Source organism: Drosophila pseudoobscura, chromosome X (genome assembly GCF_009870125.1).
Source record: "Drosophila pseudoobscura strain MV-25-SWS-2005 chromosome X, UCI_Dpse_MV25, whole genome shotgun sequence".
Lineage (NCBI taxonomy): Eukaryota > Metazoa > Arthropoda > Insecta > Diptera > Drosophilidae > Drosophila > Drosophila pseudoobscura.
Window position 1 is genome coordinate 39,334,002 of NC_046683.1, and position 15,883 is coordinate 39,349,884.

The 15,883-nt window shown below is 47.1% G+C and overlaps 1 protein-coding gene across 7 annotated transcripts in view; it reads left to right on the plus strand.

The window, feature by feature from the left end:
- Fas2 (fasciclin 2) overlaps positions 1 to 15,883 on the plus strand; it is an 80,042-nt gene that overhangs the window by 45,846 nt on the left and 18,313 nt on the right. For 4 of the 7 annotated variants that reach the window (XM_033384319.1, XM_015186877.2, XM_015186876.2 and 1 more), the window contains exons 3-4: positions 9,220 to 9,394; positions 9,799 to 9,846. In XM_033384319.1, coding sequence (XP_033240210.1) covers positions 9,220 to 9,394; positions 9,799 to 9,846 — 223 coding nt within the window. The remainder of the gene's footprint in view (positions 1 to 9,219; positions 9,395 to 9,798; positions 9,847 to 15,883) is intronic. The other 3 variants (XM_001354442.4, XM_033384320.1, XM_015186878.2) reach the window with 1 other exon arrangement.

The following is a 15,883-nucleotide window of genomic DNA, read 5'->3' on the forward strand; positions in this document are numbered from 1 at the left end:
ACCAAGTACCAAGTGGCATGGCATAGGCCTGCCCCAGGGGCTGCGTGGGGCAGGTCTAGGAGAAACACTTTGCGAAACATTTTGTGTGTGTGTGGCAGGGGCGGATGCAGAGGCAGAGGCAGTGGCAGAGGCAAAAGGGACTACATGGGGCACCAAAAAACTAACTGCTTACTTAACAAGACATATTCCAGCACTTAAAATGAAAATAAAATGGAAGCGAGAGACCAGAAGGAGTAAAGAGGAGATTCCAGAGAGTGGGAGAGAGGGGAGAAAGGAAAAGGGCGTCTGAAAAAAATTGGTGAAGGGGGAGAGAGTGGGAGTGAGGAGTGAAGGTGATGTCTGGGAGATGGAGCAACAGTGAAAGGTACATTTTCGGGATGCAAACCACCGTCTACTACCCCTAATCATACGAGGGTACCCTTGGTACACTCAACCTTCAGTCGGATACCCTTTCCAAAAGCTGTTTCCAATTTCCCCAATTTCCCCATCTGTACCTCTGAAGATATCAATCGTTTTGGATTACATTCCTCCCAAATGAATGAGTGTTTGGTCCACAAGGATATATGCGGCTCACATCAGATTTCTCAGACTTCCAATTAGCATTCTCTCGTTTTCTTCGCTGGAGTCCCACCATCTTCTATATCTTTATATTCTAGCAGGGTATGCCTGCCGGGCTGCCTTGCATCCTACTCTCGCGATTCTGCTCGTAGTTCTTCTCTTATCCCAGGGCGGAACTTTATCAGTGAAGTTTACTTAATACGCAAAGTAACTTAAAAGCAAGCGTCGACGGCGACCAGGATGAGGACGAGAGCGAAGACAAGGCTGCGGATGAGCATGGTGTGTACACGAGGAGGGTGCTGGGATGCTGTGGATCCTGGGATGCTGGGATGCTGGGGACGAGGACGGCCAAAGTTTTACGCACATAATAAGCTCAACTTCTATATGCAATTTCTGTTGCTGGTGCCACGTTTTTTCACTTTACTCCTAGTTTTTATTTTTTTTTTTATTGTGAGTGGCGACTTTCAGTTTCGCGGCGCTTAATACTTGACTGCAAGCAACTCCCATCCTGCCATCATCCTGCCATCATCCTGCCATCTTGCCCGCGCCAGGTTCTCCGCCATATTTCTGTTTTCGTTCGGGGAAGCGAGTTTTAAATATATCAAACGTTGGTCCACCGCAGCAGAGGCGACCTGAAATCTGTTTCTCGCCCTCTCTGTCCTTCGCTACCCGCCACCGATTCATTCGCAGTGATTGAAAAACTTTGCGACAGCTTTCCAGCTTTCCAGCTTTCCAACGGCTTTTCACCGCACCAAGAAATTCGTGATGGCGAATGTCGGATGGCGGATGGCGGATGTGCGCTGCCATTGAAACAGATTTTCGATTTATATGGCTGCAAATCCTATAATTATTAACGTTAATATCTTGTGAATGCCGTTGCTCCTCTGTAGAACTTGTGGATGATCACTTAAACAAGCGCTTACTCCTCGTGATTCCCAATTCTGATGTATTCCCAACACAAATATCGCACTCTTGTGTACTGCGTTTCTTTGTTGTATTTCTAATTAATAATAATAAGCTTTAATCTGCATACCATACAAGGCTTAAGGTGAAAAATGTTTCGTTTCATGGGCTTCGATCGGAAACTATCCCTCATGTCAGAATACTGCTCTTCTACGTGCATTCGTATTATAAAGTCCCTCTTCTTCTCACTCTTTATCCATTAGTATCCTCTTGTCCGGCATTATCAGTAATGACTACTCCGCCAGATCTGGCTTTTTTGAAGACTTCTGTGAGGCTTACTTCTGCAAAGATTCTGGTGAAAGCCGCAGATTTCTTGACCTGGCAGCTGTTGCACTGCAAATGCAATCAAGGCCGTGGTCAAACGCGGAAATTGAGCGGGCTTTAACCGGGCTAACCCAGTCAAGACAGATCTAAGGAATTCCATGAAACTAAGCATGAAACTATCAGTGAAACGATATTACTAGTTTTTATTGAAATATACAGGTGTGGCATGCGAAGGCTCGGAAAATGCTGCATTGACTGCGATGTGCCACATAATTACATAAGCGTGATTGTAGCCCAGAAGCTAGCCCTACAGGGCTGGATGAGCTAATGAAAATTCTATAAAATACATATTAACTATCACTTGAATACACAATTGTTAACGCCATTTTTTACGCGTTTTTTTTTCGTTTTCTTCAAGTAAGAAACAGCTTTTTTCTGATAAAAAGATGGCATCATGAGGTGATATGAGAATGGGGTCATACTATTCATACCAATATGCCGCTTTCATACGTTCTCTTATATCATATTTACTCTCTTATACCTGCTCTCGTATCATAATGGTCCTTATACCGTAAACCCGCGCCCACACGTGCTCTCGATCCAATATTCCCCTCTCACAAGTTCTCTCACATCATATTTACTCTCTTCTACATTATAAGTTTGCTCTTATATCCACTATGGATCCAACATACTGTTCTTGTGCCTGCTCTTAAATCATAATAGAAACTCTTGTACTGCCAAACTCTTATACTTTCAACTCGTTTCCGCTCTTAAACATAAATTCTTAGCCCTGTTTTCATAATTTCTGCATTTCCTATATAGGAACTCGAGTTTTAGCCATGAAATTGACTCCTCGAAGGGAGGGAGGGGGGGCTTTCATAACACTCTACCGAGCGACATGCTGGGCCGCCCATTCCAATCCTATTTCCCTTTCGAAAAACAGAACATTTTAACCCCTTATTACGTGCCCTGGGGCTTGTCACTTGGCGCCTTTTCACGGTTTTCTTGGCTTTTCCCGGCTTTTCCACACCCCCAAATCCCGCAATCCGCAAACCCAGTCCCCGCATTATCCGCCAAGAAAGTGTGGTGTGTGTGTGTGTGTGCATTCAAGTGCTAAGTGCTTACTTAGCAGAGTTTTCCCGAGCATCAGAAGCAGCAGGAGAGTTTTCGCAACCAGTTGCTGGGTGTTTTCCGCTGCTGCTTGTTCAATGCTCATCAACTTTTCATTTGCCATTTTATAGTTTTTCCCCCGAAACTGCAGTGCCACGGAGCAGTGGGCGGGGGGCAGGGCGCACGGGGCACGAGGCACGAGGCACAGGGCAGTGGGGTAACAAAGAGATAAAAACTTTAACTACTTTGTCGCCACTTGGCTGCTGCCATTATTCTCTATCTCTACCGCTCTGTCGCCCTCTCTCCTGCTCTTATAATGACCTCATTTGTATTAGCAATCGACTGAATGGAAGAAACACAGAAAGAGAGGGGGCATGGGCAGAGGGGTTGGGGGTTGGGGGTTGGGGGTGAGGTAAAAACTTTGCCACTGGGTTTCTGGGTCGCTGACTTTTTCAAGTGCAAAACCAGAGGCGAAACCAAAAGAACACATTTTTGTGCCAATTAGAGAGTAATTTATCGCCCGAAAACTGATAATCCTTGAAGGTCAGCCAGAGAGCTGTCGGGATCACGAATTGGAGAAGAATCTCCCACATCGAAATACAACTAGATCTACATATGTGGCATATTCCATATGCCACACATACCCCTGCTCGCTCGTTGCATGCATTGAGGCGTCTGAAGCGTGCAAATGGCAGCAATTACCACACACACAGGCAGACACACAGACAGACACACAGACAGACACACAGACAGACAGGCAGACAGACGGGTGTGGGTGGCACCCACACAATCACAGCCCGTGCGACAATCATAAAAATAGAGTGTGTGCCCCTTTGCCACTTGAGTGTGCCTTGAAGTGTGGCACACGACGAAAATTTCAAGTCAAATCACAAAGACACAAAAGGATAAGGAACAGCCAGCGAAAAAGCAATGGTATTCTATGGCATAGGGACTACGGAGATACCCCTAACATAAATATTAACGAGCTAACAGCACAGAAAGTACATTTCTCAAGCGAAAACCATTCGCAAAAGTATTAGGAGAGCGTCTGGCAGGCAGTGGATATCAGCCTCAAGCTAAGACAATCGACCGAAGGGCGCTGCCGCATGACAAGCCAATTCGGCAGGTAATTGGGCTTAGATTCCTAAATGAGGAAAATCCGAGTAGTTCCTCTTTTGTGAAGAACTATATCTACAAAGTCCCGATTACCTGCTAGAGGATCTGTGGCATCTTAGCATTACCTTCTGAAAGAATACATCTCCATATGTCCAATATACCCTCCGGGGTACTCGAGGGTGTCGAAAGGGTATGGGCAAAACGAAGTAAAATTGTCAATGTCTGTCTGCTCATTCTTCTCGTTGGCCTATTTAAAAATTCAAAAGGCATCCAAAGCGATGCAGTGCGGGTGGAAGTGCGGGGCGGGGGCATGGACGGAGGCGTGGGTGCGGGTGCGGGTGCGGGTGCGGGTGGTGGGGCAACCACTTGAGGCGGCGGCTGTTCCAGTTTCCTGTCGCCGACGTCGCACAAAAGTATGCAACATGTCAGCACAGACGCGGCAGCCGAAGCCGAAAGAAGGAGCGAAACAAAAGCGCAAGGGAGAGGGAGACCGAGAGCGGGAAGGAAGGAAAAGCCAACATAACGGGAAAATATTATAACGAGTGCAAACAGTGGATAGGAGGGCTAGAGAGCGCGCAAGAAGGAGAGAGAGGACTGTCTGCAGAGCAGGAAAGAGGGAGTGGGGGAGAGATATATGCATACATATAGGCTACAGAGGGGTACAGCGGGGTACAGCGGGAGGCCGTGCCCCTTTTATGTTTTTATTGTGCAAATAAATTTGGCCTTGAATGGCCACCCGCCCACACACACCCACCCACCTCTGCATCAAGGTAAGCCTCAAAGAGGGAGGAGTGCACTGAAACAAATCCATCCATCAATAGGCATTTGAATTGGCGCACACTGCCCCGCAATGGTCACGCGCTTTCCAGCACTGTCGATGGAGCTGTTATGCAACACTGCCCTTTTCTGGAGTTCGGAAAACATATGTAAATACTCGAAGACCGTAGAAACTGTTGTCAGCCGTGTAATGTTGGTAAATTTAGTCAGTACTACAGCAGAGAGCCACATTTGAGACATAATATCTTCTGTACGTTAGTTCTCGATAAATCGCAGTCCATCGAGGGTATTCTTGTTGTTGCTTAAGCAAGTGAGACGGGGTTGGTTATTGAATCCTTATTGATTGGAGCAGCATTCAGTATCATTTATCTCTGATGGTGGTTTGATTTGTGGATCCACAGACCCCCACCATCTGTGCCCTGTGCGACTCTCCTTCGAGTGCTTCCTGCCGCCTCTTTAGGCACTAGAAGCTACTACAGGATTCCTTGCAGTGTAGCGCCACAAGTATTGATCTCCTTTCAGTCTGGCAGACCTCTCTCAAGCGTTCCCTTTGATCTCTCACTTCGTCGTGTTTCTCTGGTTCTCTCTTGAGAGTAAATTTAGGCTGCTCTCGATATGCGATTGAAGTCTATTTTTGGACGCGGCTCAGGTCTTGGGGCACACGCCACTTGTGCACGCCCCACGCTCGGATGGGGGGAGAGAGAGGAAGTGGCAGAGGGAGGCTGGACAATATTTGCCCGTAAGCGTAAGCTGTTTTTTGTTTTTTTTTTTTTGTCGCCGGAGCGGGAACTATTTTGCAGTCATAATTCAAAAACTAACTTTTCGGGCGGGTAGAAGAGGGTGGGTGGTAGGGCGTGGCCATGGCCGTGGTCGTGCCTGGGATTACATAAATCAACAATTTTTTGGTCTGGCCAAAGCAAAAAAAAAAACCAACCAAACGAAACGAAACGAAACGAAACGAAAGAGCTACCCAACTTTTAAGCAAACAAATATTAATTTTAACTTTTGCCGCGGCTCGCTCCTTCTCTCACTCGCCCTCCCTCCGCCTGTCTCTGGCAATAAACGCAGGAAAAGGCAGGAAAATAAAAGGCATTTGCTGCATTTAAAGCTTTAAAAGTGGGTAAGGGCTGGGAAGATCGTGTTAATTTTTCCAGCCATTGGCCTTTTAATGTGCAGTTTTTAATTGTTTTTCAACAATATTTTCTGTGCGCGCCATGAATTAATTGCAGTGGGATGCTCAGGGAAAGAATATAACCAGCAGTTGGCCCACACCCACACCCACACCCACACCCACACCCACACACACACACACACACGCGACGACAGCTTCTTCACCGTCGCGCCATCGTTTGATAATGGTCGGCAGTAATCGGTGTTTCACCGATGCGAAAAAGGGGTGCCAATGGAGCAGTGGTGGCAGTGTTTTGGGGCAGTGTTTGCCTTTGGCTTTGAAAGAACTCCGAAGAAGCTAAGTCCCTGATCGTTCACGCATCTCGCCGTTCTCCAGAGCCCGGCTCAAAGGCGGCCCTCTCTCCGCTTTCTCTGTTCTCACGGTTTCCACTGCGAATGTCAAAGTTTACCGTCGCGACGGTGAAAAATAGCTCCAGTGGTTATCGTGTAGTGCGCGGTCTCTCTTTTCTCTGCTCTCTTTTGAGCGTTCCTCTGAGCCTCGCGATAATTCTTAACCGCTTGTTTATTTATGCGGCGTCCGGAAGAGCAGCACGCACAAACGAACACACACGAACACACCCGCACAAAACAGTCCTCGGGGGTCCAGGAAAAGAGAGGGCGGGAGAGAGAGGTGGGCAGGGGAGGGGGACGAAGAATGAGCTCAAAAGAGGTAGAAAGATAATGTGTGCACATGTGTGTGTGCGCGTCTGTGCGTGTGTGCGCCAGTGCCTTTATTTATGCAACATGCATTTAAAATAAAATAAATATAAATTAAGCATAAGGCGCCAGCACCGCCAGAGAAGAGCCAGCGCGCCGCTGAATGCCCTTTCATTTTTCAGAAGAAAGAGAATGCGAGGCGAACGACAGATAAAGACGGACAGGCAGAGTAATGGCAATAGAGAGAGTGAGGAAGAGTAATGGCGAAAGAAAGGCAGAGACAGAGACAGAGACAGAGACAGAGAGAGAGAACGAGTAATGGCTACAAAGATAACGGGGGAAAAAGTGAGCAAGAAGTGATCGTAAAAGATTCCTATTCGATACTGAGACACCAGATGACACGGGCTTAAACATTCGATAAATAATCGACTGGAAATGTGTTTAATCGACAAGCAAACAGCCTGAAGGAACATTCCGAAGTGAGCAAAATGAAGGACACACGCGTTTCGGTGTCCCCCGGGGAACACACCTCAAAGGCCGCGCCTTTTCTGAATAGATTTCATCTTCGCTTTCGAAGAAGAGCATTTGCCAGTTGCCCCGCCTTGTTTGTGTGGCGGGGTGGGGCGGGGGGGGTGGTGCTTTTTTTATTGCGCGCATTATTCCCACGTTTTTTTCGGGCTCCCGCCTGGGGGTGGGGGTGTGGGTGAGAGCGCGCCATTTTGTTGCCTTGCATTAATTGCAATGCAAAATAGCAACGTCGCATAAATTTCTCATATTTAATTTCGCCCGAGCCGCGGCAGATGCTAGCCATAGACGGAGATGGAGGAGCCAGCCGTGGGTGTAGGGGTCTGAAGCCCGGGGGCCAGTTTAATGCACTCTCTGTGGCATGCAGCCCCTCTGCCACACCCACACCCACTCCCATTCCCACTGGTATTTGTTTACTACGCAGCCCCCCGCCCCACCACTCAGATGTGTGTGTGTGTGGCATCGTTTACATTAAATTATTTATGCACTCGACTGTGCGCTGCGGCACTTGCGGCTTGACAAACAAACCAAAAAAAACAACAAAAAACCAAAAAAACCTTGAAAACAAACGAGCAGAAACGACCGCAGGATACCTGGGACTCCGAGAAAAGGGATCTTGAAACTAATTTATGTGTGAAAAAATCCTGGGGACACTGGATCACAGAAGTAGATACTGGGCAAAGAGGATGAAGCCAGAACACCAGATAACGACTCCATTCTAAAGCCGTCATGGTGTCGGGCAAAGTCCAATATACCCATCGCAATGCACAAGCCACGAGAGCACGGCTGCTCCATCGAAGGGAAGGCCTGATCCCAGCCGGCGGGGCGCTGGTGGTCACGCCCCGGAAAGCCCACCCCTGGGCAGCCCTACACTTTAAGCTCTGGCCAAATGTTGACCGAACCATAAAAATGCTGAACAAATGTGCGGACATTGGCCATTAAGGTTCTTCTTCGCCGCTTAACTTGAACTTGGCCAAGGACTAAGCCAAGCTCTTGTCTGCCCTCCTGCCTTTCTTTCCACTGCCTGCCTGCTGCCTGCTGCCTTTCTGCCAAGTCAACTGAGAGAGTGTCCAATAAAATGTCAAAGAAAATGGCCAAAAGGCTTTTAATTGTAATGAAAATGAAAATGAAAAGGAAAATGTTGCAGGAGACGGGGGCTCAAACTTTTGCAGTGGATTTAAGTTTAAGGAGCGGCTGTAGCCCCTGCCACTCTCCCTGTCTTTTTGGCCATTGTGTGACCCCGTTACAAAGGGGTTTCATGAGCGTTTAATTGTCGGTAATTAGCTAGATGAACAATGGCCAACTTTTCAGCTGCGAGGAGGATGGAGCTGGGGCTGGGGCTGGGGCTGGCGCTGGAGAAACTTTTGTGAGTAGCTCGACAAAAGCTGTGTAGGTCCCCGAAGGAGAGAGGAATGCTCTCAAGAAAGAGGAGAAGAGAATATCTACGGGAAGGGAAAATCTGTAGGAGACGTGATTCAAGATTGATACAATCAACGATAGACTGATGATATGGAAAACTGTAGGGAAAGGCCACAAATCGAAGTATCTTAGATACCGGTAGATAAGGATTTAGATCCTTTAACGACTTAGGCAAGGTTTTCAGAGAGGAAAATGGTATTGCCCAAGAGCTTTTTTATAATATTCGTTTCAATGGAAATTTCCATTAAATTTTCGCGAGTAAAAAATGTCTCAGCAAAAATGTCGCTTAAATTTCAATAGAAATTTCGATTGAAATTTGCTTTTCATTTAATTGACACTCACACAGATGCACAGCCACACATGGGCATAATGAGCGGAGGCGAAAATTACAAAGGTCCAACAGTCAGTCTCCCCCCCCCCCCCCCCCCCCCCACTGTGGCGCACCGCCGCTCTGCCCCCCGCCTTTGTTCGCGGCAGCGAGGCAATTAAAATTAATTTAAATTTACTCGCCTGTGCAAATGAGCTGTGGAAAAAAAGGCCACAGCGATGGAGCAGACACTCGCGTAGAAGAAAAACAAAGGCCACCAACCATTTTACAGTCCCTTTAACGCACACTTTAACACTCTCCCCTTCTCTTGTTCTCTTCTCCTCTATTCGCAGAGCTGAGCCACGCGGATCTGGTGCCCAGTCTAGAGATCCTTCCGATGCAGGAGGTCCAGCGCAAGCCGGTGGGCAAGTCCCTGATCCTCACCTGCCGACCGACAGTGCCGGAGCCAGCCCTGGTGGCCGATCTGCAGTGGAAGGACAACATGAACAACACCATTCTGCCCAAGCCGTAAGTGTGAAAGCCTCCAAAACAAACAGACCAATCATCGCAGCCCGACTGACACATGTGTACATTGGTGTGTGGTTTCTTTATTTGGTGTTTTCTGTACACCCCACCGCCCACCACCCACCGCCCACCACCCACCGCCCACCACCCACCACGGACACTTTTCCCAGTAGAAACCTGCAGGAATGCACGCAAAGCCAGAGGCCAATGGAATGATTACTCGGTTCTTCCAGAAAATAGAAATAGAAATGAATCCATGCGTAGATCATAGGTGGATTATCATTCGCCGCCATTCCCTTGGCTTAATCTTGGTTCGCTCTTTTTGGGTGCATTCAAGTGCAGAGTGCTCCTAAATCCAAACACTGATACATATATCCGTATACCATATACCCCGTATTGTATTGTAGGCCCAATTATGATCCACTGTACGATTCCAAGGGGAATAGAAGGAAAGCGTAAGTGAAAATCGCGACATGCAACAACATTTCATAGTAAACAGTGCCACAGAGACTGTTAAAAGTAACCTCCCCAGTAACAGTAACAGTAACAGTAACTGCAACCAGTATTCAGTATTCAGTATTCAGAGTAATTGCAAGAATAAAAACTCCGCAGTAACCAGAGAGAGGCTCGAAGAAATGAACAGAGAACCCAAACCTCTCAAGTCCCATACCCTGGCAGAATGAAAAAGAGTACAGTACACACCCAAGATTGTAGTCGAATGCATGTATCCTTCCATCGGAAGGCCGTTCTCTGAGGATTCCTCTCCAGTCTAGAGCATTTTTGATTCTGCAAGGGTATTTTGGACGGCATCTTCGGTGTCTTCTTCCGAAGTCTTCCCCCTCGTAGACCCGCTCCTGCTCTCTTGTTGATGTTCTTATTTTTTGTGGCATGATTAATTGTTTAACTTTGATTTGATTTGATTTGATTTCATTTGTTGTTAACTCATTTTGTAATACGGAGAGAAATGCATTTTGCGTGGCCATTTGACATCCGACCTTTGACACACACACACACACACACACATCAATCCCCCGCCTCATATCCTTTGCCATCAGCGATGGTTTGCTCTCCTCATGCAATTCCATTCAATTAGCTGTTGTACTAACCCCCTCATCCACTTATGTTTAAGAACAGTGTGACAAATCAATCTTATAGATGGAGATACCCTGCGGAAAGTCGAGCAGACATTTGAGAGCCTGAATTTGAGAGTGAGTTCTGGCAGAAGAAAGTACAGAAGAAAGTGTGTATGGAATGAGATTTGCCAGAATTCGATTTCTGCCTGAAGGTACAGTTGTGTGCGTCACAGAAAGGAGAAATCCGCTGATGAAGTGGACGAACATCAAGTGATATCTTCACACACCTGTCCATCCTACTACAGGTACAGTCATCACAAAGAGAACTAAGGCTTGGAGCTGCTTCCGTCAGTGTCCGAGTGAAAAAACTTCCAATCTTCCAATTGCAAAAAATCCCAACATTGCCCCAAAAGAAATTACGTAAAATTGCATTCGCTGGCGAAATCAATCAAGGAATCCGAGTGAAAGCTTTTCTTTTTTCTAGGCTCCTGGGAAACATATCAGACAGAAGCCAAGGGAAATGCGCAAGAGGAAACTGCGGTGGAAAATGCGAATGGGAATTCTTGGGCAATATATTCAGATCCGGACTTGCAAAGAACGAGTGATGGGAGGTGTGCGTGTGAAAAGCGAAATCGTGTTAATTAATTTGCCTGCCGACTGACCCCGAAATGGGGAGGTGGGGAGGTGGGGCGGTGGGAGACGGGCTCGACACCGGACCCGGCCAATGCTTAGCTCTCAGTCCCTTCTTTCCCCGCTTGAAAAAGGGTGAACCCCCGAGGGGGCAACCACCCCTCGATTGCGTGCCAATTAACCTCGTTTTCCTCTTCAGAGGTTCAGAGCTTTAGAGGCTCAGTCAGGGGTTCAGGGAAGGAGAAGCAAAACTTGGGCGAGTGCAAATTTTCATGTTTGGCTTTGGCCCAAAAAACATTTTGTATTATTTTTTGCTCATATTTCCAGCTGGTCAACAGCATTTTTAGGGTTCTGCGAGTGCCACTATTTGCTGTGTGTGTGGGTATTTCTTTATTTGCTTAGCTTTAATTATCGCTTGCTGGATGGAAATTATGCTGGAAATTCTGGCATCCACATCACATCCCATCAGGCATCAGACACACGCACTCGCGCGTTGACTTCGATGGCCAAAAACCAGACACCAGGGACACCATCTCTCTCGCTATGCATATCCCTGGGTCCTGCAGATGATATGTGCTCTGTGGAGGCGATATGTGCTCTCTCCATTTGGGATACCCTTTTATTTTGGTAGAGTCAGAAATATAAGTAAAGTTCTTTCTCATAGATAACTTTTTCTGGCTTCAAGTGACGCATATTTGCAGAATTTATCGAAAACTATCGGCAATCCGATAATCGTTGAAGCAATGGTTCTTCTCTTTTCATTATCGTAGAACATACCTCAGGGATAAGTTTCTTGGGCTTCCAAGAAACGGAATGAAATGTCGTATATTTCGATCGGTAACCCTCTTTAGTTCCGATCAAAGTCGGTACACAAAAACAACCCTTGCTTGAGCGATACTTTCGCGGATTTCGTGATTCCCAGGATATGGCCCCTTTCCAGTGCTGCACATACTTTCCTTCTTTTGTTTTTTGGTTTGGGCTTCTCGCTGACTGTTTTTTTGGGGGAGGCGCCACGCCCCACACACTTCCACACCCACACCCACTCTGGACAGTGCGCACCGTTTTCTGCATTGCATATTTGCAGGCGCGAAATGTAATTAAGCTGCCAAAAACCCAACGGGGTTTCGACAGAAGGGGGTGGGTGCGTCAGAGGCGTTGTTTTTTCCCCCTCCTCGAGTTAATTAAAACGATTAAGTTCGGCATAGTTCTGCGGCCGTGCATTGTCCGCATTTTTGGGGGCTTTTTGCCGCCGCCGCCGCCGCCGCCGCCGCCGCTGCTGCTTTGTGGGGACTGGCATTTGGGGGCTTGCCTCCAGCTGCAAGCATGGCAGTAGATCAGGGCTTTGAATTGTGCCAGTAATTTGAGGAGTGGCATGCATTATGAAGGTTGGTGGGAGTGAAGTGGAGATTCATTACTTTGGATTAGATTTCGGGGAAACTGGACTAGGGAGAGTCCCTCCCAAAAGATTAAGAGGTGGATCCCTGCTAGGGCATTCCCTTGGGATAAGATAGACTTCAGGAGAGGATAGACAGCTGATCTGTTGATTGCAAGATCGCTCTGTGGATTGTGAGCGTGTGGAAGCCATTGTCCGTGTCAGCAGAACAGAGGGCATAGCAGACGACAGATAAATGTCGAAGATTGTGGCAGATGCAGGAGTATGTTACTATGAATGCAGGGAAATCCCTGCAGCAGACTCGCGGCTCCTTGAATCACGGCTGCTGCTCCCTGGTGGCTCATTCCAGGATTCAATAACAGCGACAATCGCAGTCGAAACAACGACAAAAGCGCCATCTTGATGCGCATCTAACGGCCAAAAGAAATGCAATAAAAAAAGGAGAGTCCCCGAGGCGCCAATAGGATTTTATAAAAAGAGGGAGGGAGATGGTGTGTGCGAGCGAGAGGCATGATGCTTGTGTGACAGAGACAACCACAATGATGTACCCAAGAGACAATCAAGCACAAGCAAAATAAAGAAAGGAAAGTTTTTTATTTTCACGTATGCGAAACGTCTCTTTCCCACTCTGCCTCTGCCTCTGCCTCTGTCCCTGTCCCTGTCTCATTCTCTCTCTTATTTTGTTGGTTGTTCTTGTTGCGGTTCTTTTTTTGCCCTTCTCTTTTATTTGTGTGTGTGTGTGTGTGTGTGTGTGTGTGTGTGTGTGTGTGTGTTGTGTTTATGTGTGTGCACTGCTTGGCGCAATATTAAAAATCCGAACGCAAATATGCAGCGACATTTTTTCTGCACAATGTCTTCTTCCGCTTCGAACCGCATTTCCAACCACTCCCCCACTCCCCATCTCCGCCCCTTTCTTATCGCCAACGCTGTCGCTGCGTTTTTTCCCAGTGCACGCTGATACCCTGTCAGCGAAGAAAATGCCTTTGCAAGGGATCGAAAAATAGTGCAGATTGCTGAGGCGAGTGGGTGGAGAAACTGGTTTTAGTGGACTCTCATGAGCTAAAGCCGTCGAAAATACTATAAATTTGGAGTTTTTTAGCCTAATCGACCGATGGGCGGCACTGGACAACGCGTGATACATATTTGAGGTACCTTCCTTTGGGCTTTCTTTTTGCAGAAAGAGGAGGAGGGCATTCTAAGTACAGGGTATCCCTCCGTCGAGACTCCATTCGGAGTCAAACCAGTTGTTGGCTCTCCGACAACTTTTGTTAGCATAATTTTCGGGGCGCAGGCAACGCCGACGTTTTCTATGCACCGCACACGCACATCTGTGCCTCTGTGTTTGCACGATTGTGTGTGTGTGTGTGTGTGTGGGTGTGTTTGTAAGGCAAACAAATACGCCGCATGCCATACGTATTTTTTTGGTCGGAATTTTTCTGGCAACAATTGGGCGAAACGCAAATCGAACGCAGGTTGTGCCTCCACTCCGTATATTCCACTCGGAATTCCGGATACCATATTCCAGTGCCGTAGCCGTAGCCGTAGCCGTACCCGTACTCCCCCGCACACACACATACACACAAATGCAAACAAACACAAAAATGTATTCGTTCAATATATAAAACCAATTACATTCGTAAAAACAAAAGTAGAGGGAAAAATAGTAGAAGGAAAAGCTGAAGAAGGGGGTGGCACGGGGCAGAGGCTGGCAGGAGGCTGATGTTGATGATGACGACGACTGTCAAAAAATTGAAATCCGCAAAGGGACGGGCGACTGGATGGAAGGATATTTTGGCGGAGGCGGTGCGAGGCGGAGGAACGTGCGTTGACTTTACGTTTATTCCATGGATTGCAATCCATTCGCAATATGTACACTGCCTCCTACAGGCTTTCCCCTGCCTTCTGCATTCTGCCGCCTGTACCCCTCTCAAGTCGGAAAGTTATTTTCGAAATCTCTGCTTCATCTGGAGGCCGAATCCTTCTGTCTTTTTCATACCCTGGATGAAGGACTCAAGCAGGAATTATTTATGATCACATTGCAATGCACTGCCACCTCCAGAGGTTTCCAAACAATGACCGATGGGCGCTTCCGCATAACACAAAACACATTTAAACCCAGGCAGCCACCAGTCTCGATTAGTATCGATCCTTAGGACTACGGCATAAGATGCCTGTTCAACAATGGTCGATCGCTAAGATCGCTTCTTTAGCTGCAAAAGCATGGACCTCTAATGGAAGATCTTTCTACAGCGATGGGCGCCACTGCATAAGGCGCCTCTTCTGTGGTGATTCTTCTGTTATTCTATCCGCGATTGGGGCTGTTTGGGGATAACTTTATCATCTGCAAAATTTTGTTTCTCCAAGGGTATCGTCCATTTCAATGCCTAGCCTTCCTATTCCTTCTACTTCTTATTTCTGCTGCTGCTGCTGCTGCTGTGTACATTTGCTATCGTTGCGTTCATTTCCGTTTCCGTTTCAGTTCTCGTTTTTGTTTTGCCCACTCTCATAATAATCATAATAATAACGGCTCCCTCTCCCTCTGCCTTTCTACTCTTCCTCTATGCATATTTAGTTTCGGGGGAGCCCCATGGAAACTTTTTTAATTAATTAGTACGTGAGCTGCTCAATGGGCAGGCACCAAGAGCAGTTCGAGAGAGTCGGGGGTTCGTTCCATGTTCCATGTTCGTTTCTGCCATAATTTGTTGGCTTTGTGCGATTTACTGTACACAAATTCGTGCACAAATCGCATGGAAATGAAAGGCAGAGGCGTGAAATTTTCCACATGGCCAGCAGTCCTGGCAAAGTTTCCAGTTTTATAAAGCCATCAAAATTTAACTCGCAGAATCGGCTATGAAAAGGATTTCCGACATGCTTGTAAAGCTGTCAGGAGCGAAAGCTCCAACAGGATCATAGACCCGGTCGATAGCTTTCCTTTGATTTTTGGATAGATTCGAAACAATAATCGTTAAGCGGTAACGGAACAGTTGGGAAGCGGTTATGCCATTAAAAGAGAAATATAATTGAATTCGGAATAATAGAAATGCACAGACTGAAAAAACCAGAATCACCCAATTACTTGGATTATACTATTGCCTGATGCTTGCAACAAAGGAGTTCCGTGCCATGCACACACACAGAAAAGCAGAGCGAAAAGCGACGAGTCCCCGAGTGCCGGTGACCTCATGCTTGCGGCATACACACACACACACACACACACACACTCACATACACACAACGAAAAGCCAACGGAATTTTCCCATTTAGCTGGCAAATTTGGTGGAAAATGCGAGAAAATATACATATTTACATTCGTATGGCGAAAAAGGGAAACGTGGAACGGGTAACGGGAAATGGAAAAAATGCGTAGCACATTTGTGTGGGGAAAAGGCATGCAAA